General features: G+C 38.5%; 2 protein-coding genes and 1 long non-coding RNA gene across 4 annotated transcripts; all 3 read left to right on the top strand.

Annotated features, from left to right (window-relative positions):
* Window positions 1–928: 928 nt before the first annotated feature.
* LOC146491347 (uncharacterized) lies at window positions 929–9,222 on the top strand. The gene is made up of 5 exons (XM_085150316.1): window positions 929–1,279; window positions 6,913–7,235; window positions 7,281–7,429; window positions 7,958–8,136; window positions 8,254–9,222. The coding sequence occupies exons 1-5, from the start codon at window positions 929–931 to the stop codon at window positions 8,419–8,421; spliced, it is 1,170 nt and encodes a 389-aa protein (XP_085006442.1). The 3' UTR covers window positions 8,422–9,222.
* Window positions 9,223–12,739: 3,517 nt separating this feature from the next.
* LOC146491346 (uncharacterized) lies at window positions 12,740–16,049 on the top strand. Its single transcript, XR_014872591.1, has 6 exons — window positions 12,740–12,848; window positions 12,942–13,560; window positions 13,955–14,987; window positions 15,101–15,169; window positions 15,263–15,353; window positions 15,763–16,049. It is a non-coding gene; the product is annotated as an uncharacterized LOC146491346 (long non-coding RNA).
* A 529-nt stretch (window positions 16,050–16,578) lies between these two features.
* On the top strand, window positions 16,579–26,432 carry LOC146491345 (uncharacterized). Of its 2 annotated transcripts, XM_085152871.1 has the most exons (5): window positions 16,579–17,245; window positions 20,993–21,127; window positions 23,908–24,222; window positions 25,311–25,449; window positions 25,580–26,432. In XM_085152871.1, the coding sequence occupies exons 2-5, from the start codon at window positions 21,055–21,057 to the stop codon at window positions 25,635–25,637; spliced, it is 585 nt and encodes a 194-aa protein (XP_085008997.1). In that variant the 5' UTR covers window positions 16,579–17,245; window positions 20,993–21,054; the 3' UTR covers window positions 25,638–26,432. The 2 variants fall into 2 exon arrangements, with proteins under 2 accessions (XP_085008997.1, XP_085008998.1); XM_085152872.1 differs by having other exon boundaries at window positions 16,583–17,245; window positions 25,311–26,432.
* Window positions 26,433–26,689: the final 257 nt, after the last annotated feature.

The raw sequence follows: 26,689 nt of genomic DNA, 5'->3' as shown, positions 1-26,689 counted from the left end.
TCAGTTTGTTTTTCATGAAGTCTTCTTACAAGACCAGTTAACTCTGGATGTCTGTGGGTTTTTGTCAAACTTGGAGAGAACTTAAGCAGAAAAACAGTAAAAGATGCAGACTGTGAAAGATTAGTTTATTTCATTAATACAAAAAAGTTTACAGTCCAGAGAGCAAAGTAGAATACATGAGAAATGGATGTGAGAAAAAAAAAAAACTCCTTGTCTTACCAGTTATATTCTTTAAATTAAAAAAAAAACAACAACCTTGTCACGGTCTGATGTCTGAGGTCTGCTGTGTCCTGGCTGGCCTCACCCTGGGGACTGGGATAGGCGCCGGGGCAGACTGGATGGTAGCTACTCCCACCTGAGGCACTGGTACACGTGCAGGGGAAGGCTGGAGCACAGCTGCCCTGGGAACAGGAACAGGGAGAAGCAGAGGAGAAGGCTCTGAAAACAGATTGTCCTTTTTCCAGCAGTAAAACACAAACTGGGCGCACGAAAGGTAACTAGGTCAGTTAACTTAGAAACACTCAATTTTAGACTTTTCACTTGCTTGGAAGCAAAGAATGTAGTATTGCCTTTCACAGCATCTGGTTTTGGAACAGAAAAAGCAGTCGTATGTTCTGTGGACCCAAAAACATGAAAGTCACCTTGAACATTGTCCAGTTCTGAAACAATCATCTCACCAGCGTTGCTGTCAGCTTCACAAACACCAAAACCATTGAAATATTCATTCTGCTCACAAACACAAAGGTCACAGGAAAGGTTAAGTTATGAAACAAGAATCTGACTAACACTGTCCGGCTGTTCATTCCAGTTTGGGATGGGAACAAAAGGAGAACTGTCTTGGGAGCCATGAACAGTCTCCAAAATAACTGAGTTTCTCACAGCGTGGTGCATCACAGGGACCCCAGCATTGGCTGAAGCAGGCAGAGGCATGGCATCAGCTGACAATGGGCCAGGCTGCGAAAGCTCCAGTGGGCTGGGCTGCGGCTGTGGAGAAAGGGTGAGAAGGGACCCCCTCATCAGGGGGTGTAGCAACTCCATTAACCAGGGAAAACCCAAGATACATCCTTGTAACTGGCAAGTCACTTCCTCCCGGTCTTCCTACATGGGGAGCTCCAAGCACTCGGTTCACTGTGACTCCACAATCCATATTATTTCCTCTCAGAACCCCACAGAGAGGCTGCAATCTGCTAGGTCCATCATGGTTGGATCGTACTGTCAAGGTCTGATGCTGCAGACTGAGTGGAATAGCGGTGTAGACCCAAATGCAAACGCACAAGAGGTAGGACTGAACAAAAAGCAAGCCTTAATTGTGGCCAAAAACAAATATAAATATAAACGACAACATAACATGGGAGAGAACTAGAGAAACTAAACTGAGAGAAAATAAATTCAAGAAAAAAATGGAAATTTCTGAATTCATGACCCAAGGAAACAGAGGGGTGATTAGCAGACGATCCAACAATGAACAGATAGCGACAGACGACTAAAATACACAGGAGGGTAATGAGGGAAATTGAAACATGTGGAACACAACTTATACGAGACTGTCACAATACAACAGAAAACGATGGAATGCAAGTCTGACAGACAAGCTCGACACAGGAGTGGAGGAGAGGCAGATGAGAGAGGGAGCGAGGGAGCACGAGAGAGAGGGGAATACATCGACATGACGGGCTGGGGAACATGGATAAACATGATAGACTGGGGGAACATGGAATGAAACACAAGGAGGGGAAACAAGACACACACACACACACAAACCCACATGACACACAGAAAGGGAAACAAAGGACAAAGACACACAGGGAGCATAAGTGAACAAGAAACTAAACGGGCAATATAAGGAACTCAAAACAGACTAAACTTAAGACTACCAAAGAACCTAAAACATAAACCACAATATAAAATAACACCAAAACACAAGAACTCAAAAACACTGGGTCAAAATGACCCAGAACCATGACACCCCTGATATTAGAGTTTAGTATTTTAAGTCATCTATTAAAAAAAATGTGTCAACACTTCTTTCTCCCAGCAGCATTACTGAAGTGACACTTTAACATACTGCTGATGCTTCACATCACAATTTTTATGATGGAAAAAATATTTTTTCACAATGTGCCTGAACGCTTCAAGTCTTTTGATTTTTTGAGTTTCATATTTATAAAGTATTAAAAAGAAGACATTTATTCCAATGAACTCTGCCTCTTGTAAAAAAAGCTGATTAGAAAATCATTCAAAAACTACACATAACTACCAGGGGTGCAACAATACATGTATCGATATTGAACCGTTCAATACAGTGCTTTCGGTTCGGTACGCATATGTATCGAACAATACCAAATTTTTTAATTATTTTATCAACTTTTCTTTTGACGATGCTGTCTGTGTTGAGTGCTCAGTGGATCTGTGTTCGACTACTCCGCCTAGGCTGCACTGTCGAGTGCAGAACCACTGAGCGCAGCGCAAGCTAGCAAGACAGAAGCTAAGTTCGTTGCAACATGGCAACTGCCTCAACGCTACCCGAAATTGAACCTCCCCCACCCTCATTCAGATCTGGCGTTTGGAACTATCTTGGTTTTCATGTGAAGCATGACCCTGATGGTAAGTGCGTCATGGACAAAAGTAAAGCAGTATGTCGGAAGTGCCACGCAATGCTCAATTGGTGGGAACTAGTGCGTAAGACAGCCGTTAGCACATGGGGACCTGATATGTTTAATATGCTGCTGAGAGTATACCCCAGAAGAAGTGTATAGTATAGCTTTTATTTTGGAAAGAGCCATTTCTCTGTAATAAACTCTCTTTTCCAAAGATGAGTGATTTCTCGATCAGATAGATTTATTTTTTTTTAATTATTTTGTTGTTTCAGCAACATTAAATTTAAAAACTGTACTTTTGAGTTAAAATATATATTTATAATTTTAATAAATGACAAATTAAAAAGGCATGAACAATTTTTTGTATCGAAAAAATATAGAACCTTGACACCAAAGTATCGAACTGAACCGTGAATTTTGTGTATCATTGTAATCATTGCTAATAACTACAACACACTGTTTGAAAATAGATGATGGTAGATAAAAGAGTAATTTTGTCAAGAGTGATGTTACTTTCATGTTCACCAACAGCTCAGGAAGTCCTGAGTCCAAACTGACTTTATGGTGTATTACGTGGGAAATGTCGACTCAGGAAGCTCTTGTCGTGACCTCCCCTCTGCGAGCATCAAATTCAAATCAAATTCAAATTCAAATAGCCTCATGCCATACACAGTATGAGATGAGGCTGAAATGCTGAAATGCTTGTAGTTGTGCAATGCAATGCCCGACCATTAACTGACAGTGGTTTTACAGTATTTACAATTTACAGGTTATACAAAATTTACAGATTTAACTTAGAAATTTACAGTAAAAAAAATGTGCAAATAGCAGAAATAGATTATAAATTATAGGAAGTGTGCATGAAGAAAAACCAGAGTGCATGTGGTGATGTGATGTGTGTGAGAGTCCAGTCTTATAGTGATGTAATGTGTGTGGGAGAGTCCAGTCCTACATCTGGTTCAGGGCCCGAATAGCCTGGGAGAAAAAGCTCCTCCTCATTCTCTCTGTTTTGGCCTTAAGTGAGCGGAAGCGCTTCCCAGACCTCAACAGTGAGAAGAGTCCATTGTTAGGATGGGAGAGGTCCATCATAATCTTCCTAGCTTTGGTCTTGCACCGCTTGGTGTAGATGGACAGCAGGTCAGGGAGGTCTGATTGAATGATATGTTCGGCTGAGCGCACCACTCTTTGCAGATCTTGTCTGTCCTGCTTGGTGCTGTTCCCAAACCAGGTGCAGATGTTTCCCGTCAGGATGCTGCCACTGAAGGTTCTTGAGCACCTTCAGTGGCAGATGGAAGTCTCTAAGTCTTCTGAGGAAGAAGAGACGTTGATGGGCTTTCTTAACCAGGGTGTTGATGTGACAGGACCATGACAGGTCCTGAGTGATGTGGAGGCCCAGGTATCGGAAACTGTCCACTCTCTCCACTGGCGTGCCACTGATGATCAGGGGCTTCTAATTCCTCGCCTGCTTTGTAGTGAAGTCCACAATCAGCTCCTTAGTCTTGCTGACGTTTAGGAGGAGGTTATTCTCCTGGCACCAGGTCTCCAGGTTCCTAATCTCCTCCAGGTAGGCCGTCTCGATGTTGTCAGAGATCAGGCCCACAACAACAGTGTCGTCAGCAAACTTGACAATGGAGGTGGTGTCTGATGTGGCATCAGATGAGCATGCACACACACTCACATAGTAGCAAACACCGTATCACACACAAACATACAGAAAGAGAGAGAGAGAGAGCTCATTAATTAAAAGGTATCGTAGCATTTAAAGACACATCGTAGTATGTTGACACTTTGCCAAGGTCTGGAACAAGACCCAAACTGTGACCCTCAGACGAGAGGAAATTGGGCAGGATGTCTGTGAACACACTGTTAGCCTTTGCAGTAATTTCCATAGCTTAGTACTGCAAAATCAACAGTAAAAAACTGATGTTAGCAGTTTGGTACTGTAATTTGCATGTAATTGTGGGAAAATTCCATGAGATTACATTATTTCTACTGTAACTCACCATACTCATGGAAACAGCTGTAAAATACAGCAAATGTAACAATTGGCGATGTTACTGAGATTATACTATTACACTATCTGGATTTCTGTTGTTTTCTACTGTAGATCTAAGAGTAACTACTTAAATCCTCATTCAGAGTGTATTACTATAAAATGCAATTCACTGTAAGAGCAGTATAACATATACTACAATATACAGCATCATTTTTAACTTAAGGAGTAAGTTGCAGCCACACTAAAATTGAATTCCTTGAACTGAATTGAATTTCATATATTAATAAATGTATTGGGAAACATTATTACAGCCCACTTTGTATCAAACAATCAGTCTCACTCTTACAAAAAAGAATAATTAAGTATAAGTATACTTCAAAAACTAGAAAACAAGCAAGTATACCTTTAGTTTACTTTGTATGTATTTTCTTGATTTTTTTAGACCAAATTACATTTAAGCATACTTTAAGTGCAGTTAGAAGTATACAGAAAAGTACAAGTACATTTAGTCTATACTTGTACTATAGTAGTGCTAGTAGTATACTAGTATGTAATTTATTTGAAGTATACCTGAGGTTTACTAAAAAGTACAAAGAAATACCCAGCATGCATTGCAGGGCTTTAATTGTGAAATTAAAACAACTATGAAACAAATGATCAATGTTTTAAAACAAGAATCTGTCAAAATTTCTTGTGTAATGTATTTTACCTTTTGAACAGAGTAAGTGGGGCAAATCATTAATTTAAAAAAATGAAATTGTTCAAACCATGAGTGAAAAGGGTCAATAGTTAATAAACCTCAACTCTCAAAAGACTTTCTAACCTATGCACAATATAATTCTGGTATTTGAACTATGGGTGCAGTTCTCTACAAATGAAGCCTTCTGATAGTTAGAACTGTTATCTGATGTCTGGGGAATGAAGAAAATATGTTTCAATTGCATTTAAATTACTGTTTTTCTATTAGAAATAACTCAAATATAAACTAAAAAGTAAATTAATAGTATACTTGTAAGGTTAGTATTATGATAGAGTCAAATATATTTTAAGTATACCCTTGTAGACATTATGACATTATTCTATTACATTTATGGTGAACAAAAAGTACATCTAAAAGTTAATTTCAAGAATACTGTTATGTACTAAAACGGGGGCCAATATAGTCCCAAGAAACATTATTAGTATATGTACTAGGTAAGGTATACTTGGGAAATATACTTGAAGTATACTTTTTTTTGTATGGCCAGCAACAAAAACTAATGGCTACATTTAGAGTAATGTTTAAAAATGACTTCATTTGGCAGGGTGTTCCTTTTTTCTCTTCTTATTCTTTCTTATACTGGACCTTCATTTGTTTTGTATAAGGTGGTACTTTTTAAGACACCTCTGGCTAACTACAGTGAACTAACCTAATAATATGCTCTGGTCGTCATTTTACACAAGTTCAGGTGTCACATCCATGAAACCTACACCACTAACCAGAATCAGTCCTACAACTTCACTCTCAAAATTAATAAATTCTGGGACAAGCAGAAACTGTATTTTTAGCGGTGCATTATGTTGCAGGCCAGACTGCTATTAAATGCACTCTCCTAAAGAAATAATTCCTTTGTAGCACCACTTCGTCTTGGTTCAGAAGAGATGTCCTGGATATACGTGCTAATGTAACACGGGTGTTTATGTTTGTTCATGTTTAGTGCATTGGGTTGTGTTTTTAAAGCGATTGTTACGTTTTTAAAGCTTTTTAATGCGACAGGTGCGATAGCCGACACCACACCTTCACCTGACGTACAACGTGACGTATGACGCACACATCGGGTATTCACTTTCAAAATAACAATGGGGATAGAAAATATTGGTCGAGGTGGTTAATGCTCCTTTCGCTGGTTGCCAACCACCATTAAATAACAACAAGAAGAAAATATTGATCTGCTTTTCTTAGTTTTGCACGTTTAAGACGCAATTCAGACTCAAACAAAGCTGCAAAGCAGGAGAACAACATGGCCATCAGCTATTCTGTGCCACAGATCCAGTTCGCTGCAGCATAGAGTGATGATGAGACTGTTAACATGTGCAACTTAGAAGTAGTCAAAGGTAACTGGATGTTCAATCGGGTTAAATGCAAGGTTGATTGGATTATATCTGAAGATCATATGCTATTCGTGACAACTATGCTAGACTCCAAATTGCTCGTCCATGCGGGAGTATCTCAAAGTAAATGAAACCACTAAACACTTTTCCCCTAAAACGGACTGACATGGGACACATTAAAGTTGGACTGACACCAGCTAATCAGTCTGAAGGTAAGTGTTTTTTCAGTGCCAGCTTATCAACAGTTGTCCCTCACTTTCAATAGCTGAAATTCAGGAGCAGTGGCCATTCTTGTTTACTCAGAAAGGTCTTTTGAACCACTTTCAAAATCTCACAGGTATTGATATCAGTGAGCGCTTACGTCAGGCCCTCATAACAAGAGGCAGAAGGATTGTTAATTATTTCTCCAGCCAGAAGCTCAAATGGAACCTTGGTATAAGGACACTCATCCAGCAGAAAGAAAGTGAGGGAGTTTTGACCAACAACAAGGTTGGCACAGCAGCCATACTTCTCATGATGAAGTATTACAAGGAAGATGAAGACTACTCTTTGTCTTAGCAGATGTAATCTTTTTTCATACAGCTCTATGTTTAATGCTGTTGCTTGCTGTCCTGTTTTGTTTTTTTGTTACATAAAATGTCTTGGTCCTTTTTCTGGCAGGAAACATCTACCAGGATGTCCCTTGAAGCAGAAAGCAACCTGCCAATCACCCCAAGGCTGATTATGCTTGGTAAGAAGTCATTTATGAAATAGAGCTGATTAGACCATATAAAAATTTCTGTTTGGCACAGGAGCTTTTCGTGGACACAGGCATCCAGTCTCTGTTTTGTTAGCTCAAATTTCTGTAATTTCCTTTATAAACCAAGGTTGTTGGACATGTGTCTCAGTGAATCCAGCAAAGTAACAATATCACATTTCACATTACATATTACTGATCAACATGGTAGTCTAGCTACACCAACAGCAGGAATACTGAAGTCAATACTGTAAAGTTTAACAGCAGCACAAACTATAAACTCCAAAATAACCATACAGTTGATTCATCTCCGGTAATTTAATTGGGCTGACTCTTTGTTAGGTGTGTTTAATGTGCAGAATAATTCCCAATTATGTACAATTATAATATGTTAAAACAGACTTATGTACATAAGGCCATTAATAATTAACTGTACGTAGGTATTTGCTTTATGACTATCTAGACAGTGTGAAGAAGTGAAGTATTGAAATTATTTTATGTTGCATAATGACAACATGTTGCTCCTATACATTTAAGGACAAAGCTCAATGACCGCCACCTGCTGGATGGTGAGTGCAGAGGAGCGTGTAATTGTTGAGCTGGACAAAGAGAACACCTTTGCTGATGTGATGTCAGTCTTCTTTGGTTCATTCTATGTATTGTACCTGGAATACCAGGAGTCAGCGTTTTCAACATTGGAACTAATTCAGAGGTATGTTTAAACAGTTAGCTAATAGTGATAGATGATGAATAAATTATCCCTAAGTAACTCATTATTTCAAATCACAACTCAATGTTACTGTATGTTACTATTTATTATGGTATGTTTTAAGTTTTTTTTTGTAAGGATAAACCCTGAAGAAGGAACAAAATGTACCTCCAAGGTTGGGACAAGGAGACAGACTGGGACCACTGTGAAGCGAAAGGTTGTTCACATTAACCCTCAAGTCACAACTTTCCTCCAGCGGCTTACTGAATTTGAGTGGAAAACTTTAAATTAGGTAACTGTTTTTGCCATTTATAGTGAATTTCTTGTATAATTTAAGTGACGAATGTGTTGTTACCTGTTTCTCCGCAGATGATCCATGGCCCATGCTTTCTGGACATTTACACAAGACGAACAACAATGCAGACAAGCTCTCTTGCCATCTTGCAAGACACTGTCTCTGTCCAATAGGTTTTTTGAGTGCAACAGTTTTGAATTTTTTTCCTTCTTTTACCCGTTTGTTAAATATTATTTCAGCTACTTACACTTTAATTGTCACATGTATTGGCTCACCCTACAAATCAATGTACTCAGTCCACAAAGCAAGGTCAGGGTTCAGTGCAGGTCAGTCAAGTTCCTTCACACCACACACGCTCATCCATGTCCTTGTGGACCCTGTTTTGTGCATTGATTTGGTGGTGTGAGCCAGTATTTTGGACAAAGTGTATATAAAGGCAGAAGTGTGGGGCTTGATATTATATTAATTGCAATTCAGTTTATTTGTATGGTGCCAACAAAATGAATGCCAAGGCACTTCAAACTGTAGGTTTAAGACCCTACAAAATATAACTAAGAAAACCCAACACTTGAGCATATGTTGTCTGCTATGATATGGATATGACATAATATCATTATTGTTTGTACAACCATCTGAGAAAATAATGGATTACATGGTTTAGTAAAAACAAATGCTTCCTCAATGAAAATATGTTTTCAGTTCTTTTCAGTTTTTGATTTTGGAAATGTGTATTTCAGCAGAGGAAAATCAGAACTGAAATAAAGTGGTGTAAAGCACATGAATTATATTTTGTGTGTGTGTGTGTGTATATCTATCTATCTCGATCAATCGATCGATAGTGGGTATATATATGTTTTTATATAAAAATATATATAAATAAATGGTACTTTTTTTTTAATACAATACAATTTTTTTGGAACCCTCCAGTCTCTTACAGTATGTTACTTATACGTATCTTTAAATTACAACCTGTTAAACAGTAAATGACCGCCTGTTGGGACACGGTGTCCTCTAGCAGAGATGAATATTTTTGGTACTGATGATGTGTGATAACGGTAAGTTACTGGTAAATATATTCCAATTTATTACCTTGCAGCGGGCTTACAGTGACATACCGTGAATAAACGGTAGTATACCAATTTCTTAATCACAGTATGATGTTACATTGTTGACGTAATTTACGCCATAACGGTATGGCGTTGTGTAACGGTACCATAATTTGGCCAAGAGTATTATACCACAACACCAAAAAATGGTATCATCCTGCAGAACATTAAGCTACTGTGCAACAATGACGCCAGTATGTTACCGTAAAGCGGAGACAAAAAGTCTAACAGTGCAGCCCAGGAAACACTATATTTCTGCATAGAAAACATCTGTATGTACAGGATTTACAACAAAACGCAGAGTGAGAAACAGAAGGGAAGCAGCAGTAAATGCAGGCATCTCAGCTGGGGGTTAAATCTGATCTGATGGTTTACACAGCTTTGTGTATGTATGTGTATGCATCTGTACATGTATATATATACGTGTTGGGGGGGGGGGGGGGGTATAGTGTTGTTTTCTGCGCATATAGGTGGCCAATAAACACGATTCTGATTCTGATTCTGAACTTTATCAAGCTTTGATCCACCAGTGAGCTGAACTGAGAATGCTTTACAAGCATTCTCACTGGTGAGCTGAACACAGAGATGAACTTACACACTTCCTTTACTTCTCTCTGGGATAACTTCCCCGGAGATGAAATGCCGGTTTGGTAGCGAGGCTACAAATACACACAGCCGCTTTATTACATGCTATGGTTATGAGCCGAGTTATGCCGTGTCGCAAGTTTTGTGAGGTGCTTTTTTGATATTTAATGGATCGGTTTACATTTTTTATTTCTCTCCGATATCTGATCCAGTAATTTATGTCAGTATCAGACCGATACGTAATATCGGATCAGTCCATCTCTACTTCATACCTCTCTGGTCTTTTGCACCTTTATGTTCCATCCCGTGCTCTCCAATCCCAGGATTCTGGCCTTTTAAAAGTTCCTAGAGCCAGAAAAAAAAACTATTGGGGAACATGCTTTTTCTTTTTGTGCCCCATTTTTATTTTATTTTATTTTCAAATAGCTGTACAGCACTTTGTCTGAAAGCATTTTATAAATAAAGTTATTACTAACACACCTAAAAATATAACACTGCAGGTATGGATCAACATTCTGCTTAGATAAACTCTTTTTTTAAATTTTGTGCAAGACTGATGAGATATGTGCGTGTATTTTAATATCTTTAATGATCACTTGATGATTTATTTATATATTTATTTTTACACTCATAGGTACCTGACACCAAATACAAATACAGAGTAAATATATGATAACTGTTTGGATGTAAGTAAAGTACAAAATGGGGTAATGGTATTTTTTACTGGTTAAATGTTTGTATTTATGATGTTAAGTATTGGCAAATATAACTTAAGTAATGTTTCTGATACCAATTTTCAAACAAAGTATAGCCAGCTATGTCTGTTACAAAAAAAATGTATTATTTTTTTGTAATAAACACATTATTAAAATAAACACAAATGTAATAAACACATTATTAAAAATGTGTTTATTACAAAATAAACACATTTTTTTTATATAAGAAAACTCATGCTGTTCTTCAGATATCAATAGGGCTGGTTCAGTATCAGGATTTGGTTGTGGGGAGGTGGAAGTGGCACAGGTAAACCTGAGCCAGATGCCGTGTTGCCTGGCAGAAGGTCGGTACGTGTTTTTATTTGTTGTATTACTATCTTAAATTGTCAGTTATTCATTAATGTAAATGTGCTAAATGTTGAATTATCTATTTTAATTATGTTTTTGAATTGCTTGTATTCTCCTTAGGGGATCTTGGACGTCATGGTACTGGTCCTGCTTACCAGCAGCTCAGTAAACTCTATGGTGACATTCAGCAATCCAAGAACCAGGTATCATAGCAAGAAGAATAAGTGAAAAAGAAACATAAATTGTACATAAATTTACAATACATACATACTGACTTAAACAATGTACTATTGCATTTAAGACTTTTACACAAGACAACAGAACCCAAGGAATCATGGAGAAAAGCCAGTGGGATTTGAAAAAAATCCGTATCCAGAGAAGCAGACTGACAAGGCTTGATGACTTTGTGGAAATCTATGCACGATGCCCTCCTGCTTGAATATGCAGACATGAAAAAATCAAGACAAAAGGTATGAATAACTTCCTAATAATGAACATTGTGTTTTATACAACTAGAACAAGAAACTAAGAAAAAGTGAAAACATTTGGCTATGACTATAGAATTAAGAGATGATAAAATAAGTAAGCATTAAAAGTATGTACGTGTAATCAACAGTCTTTTCGCGTGGAAATGGAGAAATGGAAAGACAAACGCATTAAACGAAAAGGTGTGTATGTGTCACCGTTAGTGACAGAACTGCCACTGAAGAAAAAGAAAACTGAGGTATATATATAATGTCTATTGATTTTATTGTTTATTTTAATATTTGTGTACAGCACTTTGTGATTGTCTGTCTGTGAAAAGTGCTTGATAAATAAAGTTTACTTACTTACTTACTTACTAAGTCATCATGTTCCCATTATTTTCAATAATTAAACCTTGTGATGTCCTCCCGATTGCCATACTCCTTTTGTCCTCTGGGGTAAAGCGTCTGCTTTGACTATTTATAAAGAATAAATTATAAATTATCATCCGTCTCCATGTTTCAATGTTTTATCAAACTGTATTCCAACTGATTACCTGAAATCTTTATGTGTTTAGACATTGTATTACACCTAGGCATGGGCCTTAGTGAACCCCCACTTTAATGCCAAAAAATGCATGTCCATAGGTGACATAAGTGCAGGAGGAAGCTCAGGTTTTTTGCTTTTTGCTGGTCACACCATGTACAGCTTTGTTTTCAGCAGTTGTAGGCCAAGGGCATATGAATTAAACAAGATTTCAAGGCTGATTATTGTCTTTTGGAGACCTACTGTATTAAGCACAGCTCGCGTGCCCTGACTGCAGGCAAGCAGGTTTGCAATCATACACTAGCATGTTCTCTGTACAGCTGGACCGGCATCACATACTGCCCATGTTTTTATCTCATAGTTCCTCTGTTTACTTGGGACGTAATGTTGGACAGAGTCCTTTAAGGGGACTAGGCACTCATACACAGTCATATCAGTTCCTGTGTGGTACACCAACAGCAGGACAGATGCTTACTCGTTACATACATCTCAAATCAGAACAGAAGTTTGTCTCATTCATGACCATATTCTCTTGTATATTATATTCTATTATATAAAGTCATTCAAAAATGTTATCTGTTAACAGATAAAATGGAAGACCACTGTTCAAACCTTTAAACAGGAACAGCACAAACAATATGATGCTCATCAAAACCAGGTATTTTTAGAAATGTTTTTAATGTCTACATTTATGTTTTGTGTGTTATTGTCATAAATGACTCTGAAAATTGACACGTGTCTATCTTTGTAGGATGAGAGCCAGGAACAAATAACCGTTTGCCAAAAAATAGCAACATACATGGCTAATAAAGCATCGGTCACAGTATGGAAAGGAGATTTATGTGCCTTCAAAGTGGATGCAATTGTTAATGCAGCTAATGAAAGTGTCTCTCACATGGGTGGACTTGCAAAGGCACTGTCTGCTACTGGAGGACATACTATCCAAGCAGAGAGTGATCTCTTCATTGCCAAAAATGGCAAATTAAAGGCTGGACAAGTTGCAGTTGCCACAGCAGGCAAACTACCTTGCATGAAGCTGATTCATTTGGTAGGCCCGTGTCTGCAGAATGACCCCACAGTGCACATGATGTCCCATGCAAAGAAACTACAGGTATTTTGAACGTCATGACATGTGCAGAAGAGCACAAATTTTCCTCTGTTGCCATTCCAGCAGTGAGCTCTGGAATATTCAACTTTCCAGTCTCAATTTGTGCTGATGTTGTAGTCACCACAATCAAAAAGTACATTGAACATAAGAACCCCACAAGTCCTCCATTTGAAATGCACCTGGTAAACAGTGTTGATCCAACCAATCAACGGAAATGGAAAAGGGCCTTCACAGAGAGCCACTCTCTGATGTCAGGAGGACAGTGAGTACACCCATTTTTAAAGTATAATTGTCATCTTTAGTGTTAGAAAAAAATTTATAACAATAAGTATGAATAAATAATTATTATGAAATAACAAGTGAAATTGAAGAATTAGAGCATCTTTGATGCATAGAATAACCCTTTTCAAATTGTGCAATAAAAATTAGGCCACAAAAAGTAGCAGTCATTAAATACATTCAAGTTATGTTGTTCTTCTTCATTTGTTATGATTTTGTAATCACCGCACTTAGTGAGTATTATGTGAAATATATCAGCATTAATAACGTGTAATTCCTGCAAAAGGTAATGCAATTTTTTCATTAATAAAAAAATTACTTAAAATGATCACAGCACTAACAAATATTTTTCGTTTAAATTCAACCCACAAATCAAGGGGCCAGAGGATTCTCCATCTACACTGGAAAGGACAGAGCACCTTGTGAGAAAAACAACCGGTCTGACAAAGGACACTGCATGTTTCACAAACAAACTCTAATTCAATAACTATGTCATCTGTTTGAAAAACCAAGTTTGTTTGTACATATATTTGTAATTATATATTAGATTTTATTATATGTATGTGTTGATGAATGAAAAAAAAAACCAGACCACAGAAAAAATGACAAATGTCAGTCCAAAAATAAATGTAACTTTTACATGTTACTGGCCTTAATATTACAAAAACAACAGTAAATGACTCAATTTTTAATTTTTTAATGTAGTTTAACATCTCAAATAAATTACATTAAAATCTATGTCAAATTTGGAGATGTTTTTGTGTTGTTTCGTCAGGTACATAAAATACTTTTAAAAATTAGATTTAAAACCGTTGTAATTGATTACAATGAATGTTCTCATAAGAAGAATGATTTGAATTTAGTTACTATTGTCTTGTTGAAACACAGGTTGCATATTTGTGGAAACAACAGGAAACAGAAGTTGTTATTTCTGTGGTCCCATCTCAGATTAGAGGTAACAACTTTGTCATATGTCACAGTGAGTTCTTGACCCGTAGACCACACAACCGGCTTGTTGGAGAGGTATGTAATCCAGTTATTTAAAACAAATAAAAATAAACCAAAAGTACTGCATAAGGTTAACGTTAAAGCTGGGGCAGAACATTAGTTTTTCCCTACACATTCAGTAAGTACTGCTTTAGCTCTACATTCCAGGCATATCCTCATGACTGAATACTGAGTATACGTAAGTAAAAAAAATCTTTATTAACCTTTGTATTCCAAAACTTTATCATGTTTACAAAGTAATAAAAGGTTATTTATTATACTCCTCAGGTCACTGAAAGTATCCTGCACCACTGGGCCATTCGGCTAAATCTGAGGAATAATATCTACATTATGAACCACTACACGAGCGGTGTGATCCTCTATGGAGAGAGAGAACTAATCAGGAGACAAAGCTTGTCCAAGGTAAAAAAAAATTAATATATTCTACAATTAATTTTTTAAAATTTAGTTAATGTCTCGATATAAATGGAAAAAGTATTGTTGCAAATTTGTAATTAATTTCTAATATGTCACAGGTGAACTTTGACAACTACAGAGCCATTTTATCCTTTGTGAACATTGGAAATGTACACTGGAAGTTTCTGGTTAGTACAAGCAGCATTTCTGTGAAAACAGTTTGTTTCAATAACACATTCTTCATAATTTATGTAGTTTTAAAATTTATATATCTATCGCAGTACATAAATGCAGATGACAGCTGTCTGTATTTGGTCGATATTTCAAGAAACTCTTGCAGGAAGAGTCTGACCGTGCAGCCAAAAGATTCCGGTAATTATGCGTTATTACATGTATATAATAACATAAAATATTAGAAATGTGACAGGAGGACTTAGGAGGTCTTTTTCTAAAGGTGAACATATGGTTGTAGATGAAAGTTTAATAAAATCCGTGGTTATCAGTTCTTTAAAAAAATTTAAAAAAATAATTCAAAATTACACACATATGTAATTTTAAATAATAATAAAAAACAATGACAGTGTTTAAGCAGTGAGACATTTGAGACAGTTAACATTTGTAGATTTAAAAGAACATGTTATTAATTTTGATACTTCATGTAACATAATCTAGAGCACAGGGCTTTCTGACACACCATTAAAACACAGTGATATGTATTATTTTCTGTGTGACTTTTATCATTCATTTGTATATAAAAGTCATGTACATTATGTTCACACAGTGAATACTTCAAAATGAGGAGGACAAGCTACAACAAAACAGACTGGGTGAATGTGAGACTTCGAGGAGGAGTACTGACACATCCATTTCAACCGGATGGTTCTAGCTGCGGAGTAATGGTCATCATGGTATGGTACCACATTAACGCAATAATATTTTTCTGTAAAATTAGATAAGAAGATGGGGTGGGGGGTGGGGGAAGTTAAAATAATCTTAAAAGGTTAAATTGTGTAAACAGGAAGTGTAACATTTGCAGATGTTTTCAATTAAATTGTATTTTTTGTTTTGATTTCCGATGGCCAAAGAAGTAATGGAAGCATTCCCAAATAAACCAGAAATGACATTCTTGACGACAAAAAAAGAGATCTTGTCTGTATGTATTATTGTAAGTTTTAACTTATTATGTAAAGTGCCTTAAGGTGACTATTGTTGTGATTAAGCACTGAATAAATAATGTCTAAAACTAAAGTTGCTACTTGAGGTAGTGTGTGAATGACATTTTGAAAAATTTAAATTTTGTGTGGAAAGAAATCTCTTGTAGTTAAGCAAATACTTCAATGAACTCATTTTGTTCAGTAATGGATTAGGATTTAATTTTATCAGAAAACCATACAGCATACCCTGTGGATGACAGGGTGAAGAGTGGGGGTCACCCAGAGTCAGAATCCAGTGAAATATCTGTGTCACCTCTTACAGTTTTCCTGTAATCTGAGCTCAAAGATGAGGATATTAAAAGTACAGTAGAGTAAATTGTGCAACGTTTACTAACAATTTTCTCAAAAACCGTACAGTAATCTTTGCTGTGGATCACAGGGTGCAGAGTGGGGATCACCCAGAGTCAGAATCCAGTGAAATATCTGTGTCACCTCTTACAGTTTTTCTGTAATCTGAGGTCAAAGATGAGAATATATAGAGTACAGTACAGTAAATTGTGTAAAGTTTACTATCAATTTTCTCAAAAACCGTACAGTAATTTTGGCTGTGGATCACAGGGGGAAAAGTGGAGATACACCAAAACTGGGAGTGGATTGTGAAGTAAAATAGTGTCAGGACACAAAAGACTGCGTTTCTAAGCCGGGCTTCACCCATACCGTAATATGCGTAGGAGTAGTGCAACAACATTTTAGGTGCGGCTGGCGGTGCGGCTAGCTTGACTGTGACTTCGTAAGTGAGGGCTCACTTGACCGCAGTGTTGCTAGGCAACCTGAGCAGCGCGATAAAGCCAGACCTACCCATTTCACGAGCCGCTCACTTCCGCACTTCTTGCAGTTCGTACTACGAACCGTGCGGTCGCTGGACTGGGACACAGCCACAGTGTTTCTGAAGCAGCGTGTTGCTTTGACTCAGCTTCTAGCGGGGTATCACTAGTCGTGGGCGCTTAGAGTCATAAAGTTCTCTGTTCTTTTTTGTTTTTCGCAACAAAAACAAAAAAGGGTCCACAGTTGGAGATGGGTGATGAAAACTAAGCAGCAGGCAGAAAGCAGGTGAGTTCTTACACTGTCCCGTTTTGTGAATGTGTATGACGTTTTGTGATACTTTAATGCTTTAAAACTAAAGGCAGTCTTTTGAGAGTGGGCTCTTTTGTGTATCTGATCTCGTACATTACTGTAAGTGTGCTATGATCGCTTTATTCTTATTATCCACAGAAAATAGCCATAGCATAACCATCCCTGAGCTGATGGTTATTCAACATGGAAATATTTGCTGGCTTCAGGGGGCAGTTCTCCATATATCAGTGACATCCACATAAAAAGAAAAGTTTCTAGCACACTAGAAGCTTTTTACTTGTTTGACTTAGTGATATGAAAATAACCCAGATATTTCAGCTGCTTTGGCAGCTCAGTGCTGTATTTGAATTTTGTCAGTGTTCATCTGATTATCTCAACAGACTTTCTGTAAGTTTGAAAAGACTCTTTGTGATTTTGGTGTTTTAACTTGGTGTAACTCAGCAGCCGTTATAGATGTGTCAGTGTTTTCAGTCAGAATGGATCCACGTTTAAAACTTGGTTGTGGGCACCTCACCTGTGGCTTATCTCCTGGCCTTACACTTTGTCATACTGTGGTATACAACTTAAATAACAGGAATAGTAAGGAATAAGTAATTGAAATGAATAAATAAAGAGATGAAAGAAACAGCTGAACAAGAGGAGCATATAAAGACTTTATAGGAAAAGCTAAATGTCTTTGACACCACTGTGCTTGCAGATCATAATTCTGACAGACAGGACAGGAAAAAGGCAGTTTTAAAAGAAGCTTCTGGGATCATTTTTAGTTTGTGAATAAAATACAGACCTTAAGATTTTATACACAAAGAAATTTCATGTTGTCCAGTTTATCTGCAGAACAACCAGTCAGAAAACAACATAAACCTGAACTAAGACGGGTCATTTAACATGAAATTTGAACAATATCAATTCAAATAAACTGACCAAAAAACTCACAGTATGTTGCATGAAGTTATTTAAGTCTGTTAGACTCAGTGGGATAATTGTAATTAATTTAAATGCATGATTATAAATAACCAGAATATCAGGGCTGGAGCTGTTTTCCTCTGAATAGTTTTATTGTTTCCTTTTTTCCCCTTACAGTGAGCCTTTAAACTGTTGAACTGTTGTGAGGGTTTTATATGAAGACATTTGCTTCTTTTATTATCTTTGCCCTGACAAATTTATTTTTCAGTTTGCATAAGTATCTTCATCGATTAGAGTTTTACAACATTTATCAGAACATATTCATTACCTATGCAAAAACATTAGCATGAACACAAACCCAACACAGTCCCCGAGGTCTGCTAATGTGAAACACCAATGTGTTTCATACTAACAACAACTTTTTTCCCTCTTGCGTTATACAACAAGCTTGACAAACTAGCTCAGTTTTCACTGCTCTGACAGCAATTACTAGCATTATCAAGTAGACGAGCTTCTGTGATTCAACATGTGGAACCCACAGAAGATGAAATGCAGTGTCAAAAGGTTTTAAATTACTCCTTTAGCATGATGGAGAGGAGATGTTGAATTCAGTTTATTTAAATAGGGAAGAGGACCAGGTGCAGGCTCAGAAATACTTTAGGATTAGCATCACTGAGAAATCACTCGGCTGTTTGAATGTAATACATTCGACCATCTGTATGCCAGGATTGAATGAGGCGTTGAGGGTAAGGCCAGTCCTGAGGAGGAGAATGGAAAGAACAAGATCTGGGCAATCAACACCTATGCCCTGCCTGTGATCAGATAACTTGCTGGGATTAAAAAGCTGACTAAAGGATGAGACAGCAGCCACTGACATCAGCAACCTGATCTGGCTCGCTAAGCAGAAGGAGGGAGGGCGAGGACTATTGAGTGTCAGAACCACAGTCCAGGATGAAAACACACAGATCAACAACAACAAAGAAGTACATCAGGAAGATGGCCCCCACCAATCACATGCTTAGTGATGTATAGAAGCAAAGCAGATGAAGATGGCTGTAGTGATAGATGTAACCAGTACCAAGGGCACAGAGAAGAGCTCGAAAAGATGTGGAGGGTGAAGGTAACAGTGGTCCCAGTGGTAATCAGAGCACTAGGGCGCAGTGATCCCCCAATCTAGGCGAGTGGCTCCAGCTGATCCCAGGAACAACATCCAAGTTCTCTGTCCAGAAGTCCTAGAAACAGCAAAGGCTGTGCTAAAGGCTGTGCTAAAACATGGCTGTGCTATGGGCTCCCCCGTGTCACCTATTGTAGCCAACCTTTACATGGAGGAAGTGGAAAGGAAGGCTCTTGGCTCTTTCAAAGGAAGAGTACCCAGCCACTGGTACAGATATGTAGACGACACCTGGGTCAAAATCAAGACACAAGAAGTGGAATCCTTCACTGCGCACATCAACGCTGTGGATAAAAACATCAAGTTCACCAGGGAAGACACAAAGGACGACTGTTTGCCTTTCCTGGACTGCGCTGTGCACATTGAAGAGAATGGCAACCTCAACATCGAAGTTTACCGGAAGCCCACACACACGGACCAGTACCTCCTGTTTGACTCCCATCACCCTCTGGAACACAAACTTGGAGTAATTAGGACCCTACACCACCGGGCAGAACATGTTCCCTCTAAACCTGAAGGGAAAAAGAAGGAACACACACATGTAAAGGAAGCACTCAAAACGTGCGGGTACCCGAAATGGGCGTTTTTAAAGTCAGCAAAGAGGCACAGAAAAGAAGATCAGACACCAGCGAGGGAGGATAAGAAGGACAGGCGCAACAACATTGTCATCCCCTATGTAGCCGGTGTATCAGAGAAACTCAGGAGGGTTTTCTCCAAGCATGACATCCCGGTGTACTTCAGACCCAGCAACACACTCAGACAAAAACTGGTTCACCCGAAAGACAAAACGCCAAAACACAGACTTAACAATGTGGTGTATGCCGTACAGTGCAGCGAGGAATGCCCAGACCTCTACATTGGAGAGACCAAACAGCCACTTCACAAGCGCATGGCACAACACAGAAGAGCCACCTCCACAGGACAAGATTCAGCTGTCCATCTGCATCTTAAGGATAAAGGACACTCTTTCGAGGATGCCAATGTTCATATTTTGGACAGAGAGGACAGATGGTTTGAAAGAGGAGTGAAAGAAGCCATCTATGTCCACTGTGAGCGACCATCTTTGAACAGAGGCGGTGGTTTACGACACCAACTCTCTGCCATCTATAATCCAGTTTTGAGATCCCTTCCCAGACGCCTTAAGGCCCACTCACACCCTGGGCCATCTGACCTCAGGAATTCGCATGATAAGGTGGGGCCAGGTTTCACAATGAACTCACACGAAACTCTGGCTGATTGGGACCCACACCCAGTTCCACACCTTGGCTCAGGCGATTAGAGGATCATCAGGGGGTCCTTTTGTCCCTCTGTGGGGGACACTCCCACCAGGGTTATATCTGGGACTCTCCACCATTTGACCTTAGAACTGAAGAAGCCTCTCGGATGAGAGGTGAAACGTCTTCAAGTAACCTAAAGAAGTCCAGACGCTTTTCTTTGCAAGCTCCTTTGACTACGATGACCTGGATGACTGAGAACCTTCACAGACATAGAAACAGCAAAGATACTGCACAGGACCCTTAAGCTCCCAGGCATCTGGTAGACCCGAGCTTGAAGGATATAGGCCGGTTAGGGTGAAGAACCTGCCTTCACTTTAAAAGTGTAATGCCCTTCATTAACCCAATAATTTTTTTATTACATTTTTTTTCCAGAACTTGAATAAGCCGTGAGTCCTGCAGGCTAAGCGTAAATCAGTCAGGACGCATTTATCCCGATGTCCTCCTGTCAGCATTCAGCTCTCTGCATCTTGGTGGTTTTGATGTATCTGCTGTGCACTTTATGCCCAGGTGAGTCTCTGTAAGATGAAGAACCTGTTTATTGCGATTCATCTGTGAGAAAAGTGGACAGTCATGGTCAGAACTGTCACCTCAGAGCAAGAAGGTCCTGGGTTGTCTTAACAGCTTGAGAAGGAAGGCACTAAAGGTCCCTCTTTAAATACTAGGGTTTAAAAAGCTGAGACTCTCGACCATTTGGTTTTAGACCTGAAGAAGTCCAGTTGGCTTCTTTTCAGGCTCCTAAGATGACCATGACCTGCATGACTTAGAACCTACCTCTAGGCTGGAGCTTATGCCAGCTGTGGTAGGGCAAAATGCAGGTTGCCAACATGAAAAGACAGACAATAATTCACACCTACAAGCAATTCAGAATCAACAATTAACCCAGCACGCACTGGTCTTTGGACTGAAACCCACTCAAATTTAGGAAGAACATGCAAGCAAATCAGATAAAGTTCTAACTCTCTGTGCAATGAAATGTGCATTTGTACACTAGATTAGCATTTAACCCTTTAAAATTGGTCGGAGCTGGCACGCTCCATTTTGCGTAACTATTTTTAAATCCCTGTAGAACTGCAACCACGTAAGCTAGCACAATAATTATTTTTGCATATGAAACCGGAGGAGTTGTACTTACATCTTATGCCATCAGCTTGTCCTTGGTTACGGTTCCTTCCACATATAGCTTTGCAAAAACTGCATAAAAAGCGCTTGCAGCAACAAAAACATAATATTCCAGAAACACGCTTTGCCAATCCGATCAGCTGTTTGTAACACTTCTTACGTTGGAATAGACGTCAGCGCAAACTATCGCCTGTCCGCCATTACCTGCCCGAAACCGGAAGTGACGTCACTTTCGCGGAAATGTAGTTTTTTACCATCAGGGCTTCATAAGCCTATAGAGATTGAAAATGTGACGTCATTCAGGGGTAAAACCGCAAAGGATTCTGGGAACTCGTGGCAAGAGGTACTAGCGCATGCAGGCTTTCAACTGAAATCAGTTACACAGCGATAAAATAAACACAAAAAATGGCAAGAAGCTGTTGTATTATTAACTGTAATAGCCGGTCGCATGACAGCCACGGGAAGCCGACGGGTAAAGAGATCAGTTGTTATCGGATTACGTCGTTGAAGAGAAATTGTTCAAGTCATGTTTCCGAAGTAACAAAGAGCCACGGATGGCCTGGATTGCAGACATTCGAAGACCAAATATAACATCCCAGAACACTCCAGCTCACATGTTAGTCTGCTCCAAGCATTTCCACAAAGGTCAGTGTTTTGTAGTAGTTAATACGTCATTTTTCATAACATAATTGGTGATATAGGTTACAAGCAAGTCTGGCGCTGAACAGAAATTGTCGCGCTATGCTCCTCTGTTTATTGTGCATAAATAGTGAATTGTCCTGACACAATATTGCGTTTTGCTTCTGTTATTACCATGGTACATATACTTTTATTCACAGGATAAAACAGTTTTTTTGTATCACTAATTGCCCAGTACGATTACAGCATACAATATTATTGTCACAGCTACATTTCTGTAACGCGTACCAGAAATTATTTCCACTACTAATTAATTACCGTTGAGCTCAAAGGTCCTATTAATAAACGGTTAACGAATGTGTATTTATGAAGACGATTTGTGAGACTGGTAAACTTACCTTTGTTCGTACGATGGTCTTTCGTTCTACACGGTGCATTTCAAGGTCCTGTACCCATCTGTCGGTAAACTGTACCTGGGCTTGTTGCAGTGACCTGAAGTTACTAAACTTCATGAGTGTATGCACTCACTCCAAGAACTGTATAATTATAAATATGAGCGTGGTGAAAGTTGGGCAGCACGCTAATGTCTTTTGTCCACTCTGTGTGCTCGTAAGGGTCTAACCCTTTCACTCCTTTGATTTTTTCCTCGTATCTTTTCTTTGACTTTTCATCAAGTCTGTCTTTGTACGGACCGGCATTGTTCTCCTTCGTTTTATACATAGCTTTTTTGGGTGGGCAAAGAAAAAGCAAGAAGGTATTGGAACCGGAGAATGAACGTTTTGCGGTGCTGCAAATGCTTGCATTTGATGCGGTACTTGGATTGTTTTGCCACGAGTTCCCGGCATGCAATGCGCGAAAGTCACGTGGTCTGTCGATCTCTATACTGGTGTTTTTAAAAGTTATGTTTGACTTTATGACTTTCTGTGTCGTTTCTGGGACGCTTAGAACTCAAATTGCACTGCTGGAAATAGTTTGTTTTGATGTATATGCTATTTTTTTTTTTTTTTTTTCAAATTTGCATTGTAATATTTATTTTCGTTTTTCCTGCAATATATAAAAATTAGTGTATTTCGAAAATAAAACTATGAAGACACTCAAAATAAATTTCCTGTGGTGGGAAACTATTTTGTGCAACTTTTTTGTATTTACAGTTTTGAGGGATAAGCCTCTTAAATTTCTCTAACTAGAAATATATGTTAGAAAAACAAAAACTATTTTCAATTTTTTTGTAGTTTATTGCACTTTTTTTGCAATTTATGTTATTACTATGCACTTAATGCATGCATATTATTAAATTTTGGGCTATAATGGTTGTATTGATGTATAGCAACTTGAAATGCTCCCAAAAATGGCACTACAGCATGTAAAAATATAATATAAGCTCTGGCGGACTTGGTTCTATGGTAGGTCTTAAAGGGTTAATCTCCCCTTGCCACACACAGCCTGAGGCCTGGCTGTTACTGGGTTTACTGGGTTATTCACTATGGACACACCGAGCTAAACCACAAACCTGTCCTGTCGTCCTGCAGGCAGCAGCCAGTCTGTGAGGACCGGCTTCATCGGTGGTGAGGTCCTCCTGCCCTGCGTCTACTCTGAACGGCTTTCCGAGCCGGTAACCGCCTTCTGGAGGGACAAGGATGACAACGTTGTGTTGGACATCATCAACGGCAAAGAGGATAAAATGGATCCAAAGTTCAGAGGTCGCGTGTTCAGCTTCCCAAACCATTACAAGACTGGAAATCTCTCAATCATCATAAAGGGCCTGAGGGCGGACGACGCCGGCCCGTATGACTGCGACATTCCCAAAGTGGACTATCAGACCAAGATGACTCTGAAAGTCACAGGTCAGTTCAGCATCACAAGCACCTTATTAGGAACACTTCAGTGTTTGTGCAGCAGCAGCTCAGGGGTCTTTGAAAAGCCTTTGAAATATCCTCTGAAACAGTTTGATTTAGTTCAGTTCATGTTAGCCTTAAAAAAATCACTAAACTTTTTCAAAGTTGTCCTAATTTTCTGGAACCTTTCGACACTCAAATCACTCCAAATATAACTTGGTAACAGACCATCAAAGGTTTGTATTCTACACACGTTGTGTTCATTTTCCATTTGACTCAAAGGTGTATTTTATGTATTAAAAGGAAGGTTAAGAGGATATGAGAAAAAAGAAAAAATATGAAAAGACAGTTACTCTAACTTGTGCTGAGTCAGATTGTGACTGTTTTTCCTCTTTGTAGACACAAGTATATCAAGTCAAGTGGCTTTATTGTTATTTCAACCATGTGCAGTGGTGCAGTATACAGTCAAGCAAGACAGCGTTCCTCCAAGACCATGGTGCCACACATACAGGACAATCAACACAGGACTACATGAAGTGCAAGTGTGCAAAAATTGCAAAAAAAAAAAAAAACCAAAAGAAAGTGCAACACCAGACAGAACAGAACGATACAGACATTGGAACTAACATTGATACTAAACCACTGCAACAATGACAGTGGGTTAGTGCAAAAGACTGAGCATTGTGCAAAACGTAGCTTGATATATGCATATATGTAAATATGTAAGTGTAAGCTAATTCTGTTCTCAGTGCTGTTTCATATAGTCCTGGGCATCCTGTCCGAAAAGAAAAAAAACAAGCTCTGAATTTGTTTATATATATATATATATATATATATATATATATATATATATATATATATATATATATATATATATATATATATATTTGATTATTTCCAGATTGAGTTTGCTCCCTTCAGTTTAAACATTATTAGTCCCAAAGTTCAGTTCTTTCTGACCTGACTCAGTTTCAGTTCACTGTACTGACCTTCACACTCATGATGATGATCTGTGCTATGTTCATTCAGGTGTCTGTCCTTAAAAATAAAAACTTTCAGCTCTGATTAAACTGATGTTTGTTTGTTTTGTGTTGCAGAGAAACCTTCTGTTAAACTAATGTTCAAGACTGGAGACCCTGTGAGTGTTTCAACTCGTGGTGCAGCAGTAACCGCCTCATCAATCCACCTCCTGACTCTCCTCTCTGCTCCTCTGTTTGTGCTGTTCTGCTCTTTGAAGTAGGCACAAGTTGGGTTTACCTTCAGTCATAAATGATATACAATCACGTTGACATTCCACACTGTGAAGGGATGATAAATCACAGACCTCAAGCCTTTCTGAGTTTGTGTTCTTCTCATGTCTGTGTAGATTCTCTCTGGATACTCCAGCTTCCTCCCACAGTGCAAAGACCTGCATGCTGGGTTAACTGGCTACTTTAAACTGGCTGTATGAGTGTGAATGGTTACTTGTCTCTTTATGCTAGCCCTGACACAGACTGGCAACCCCACTTCTCAACCTGACTCTATCGATAGGCTCAAACCCCCAGGACCAAAATCCAGCACGGGTTAGCCTCTTTTATTTTGCTTCTCTTATTGGCTGATGTTTGCTGTCAGTGATGAACATTTGCCACTAAGATGGAACTTATGTACATCTTACTTGTACGGTAAATTATCCACATTTATCTGTCATCTTGGATCAGTTTTCATTGCAGTCATAAAAGACTGGAGGAAAGTGAGGAAAGTTTAACACTGGTCACTTATTTTTCAGGATGAAGCTCTTTAGATTGCTTGGAAAAAAATCACCCTGACGTGGCAGCTCTGTGTGTGAAGTTTGTTAAGTTTACCTTCCTACCAGCGGTGGTAATTTTTGCTTTTGTGTGTATTTGGGAGAAAAAAGCCTTTAAGTTTGAGCTACGAGCATTTAAAACTTGATGAACCTTTAAAGTGTCAGAGCCACCACATGGTACTGTTACCAATAATAATAATAATGATAATTACAAACTGCTGTGATGCTGCAGCAGATTTAAGACTCAGTGATGTTGATTGGTTCAGAGAGCTCCTGACATCACAGATGATTGGCTGGCTTTAATGGAAAATTTTGTACAGATTTGTTTTTTCTGCTACATTGAAGTGAAAAAAGATGCACTGACTATTTATTCATTTATATGTTTATTTAATTATTTCTTTAAAAAAATGTGCAAAAGGAAAAAAAATAAAAAGAAGAAAGAAAGAAACACACACCAAAAGTTCAGCAAATTCTTTGCACTGATTATTGCAATCATTGCAGGAAAAGCGGTGAAAAAGATATTGCACTTTACAGAAATGTCTCACTGCACGTATTGTTTTGTTTTAAATACTTGTTTTAAATACATTATATTGACTGTGAAATGTTTGTATCGTGCTATTTAAGGTGTGAAGGAAGTCAGTTTGCTCGCATTAAAAAATACATTATTGATTCTTCAGTTGGTTTGAGTTTCAG

The sequence above is a fragment of the Neolamprologus multifasciatus genome, chromosome 23 (assembly GCF_963576455.1).
Source record: "Neolamprologus multifasciatus chromosome 23, fNeoMul1.2, whole genome shotgun sequence".
Classification (NCBI taxonomy): domain Eukaryota; kingdom Metazoa; phylum Chordata; class Actinopteri; order Cichliformes; family Cichlidae; genus Neolamprologus; species Neolamprologus multifasciatus.
Note: the sequence above shows the minus strand (reverse complement) of the source record. Positions and strands in the feature narration are given on the sequence as shown.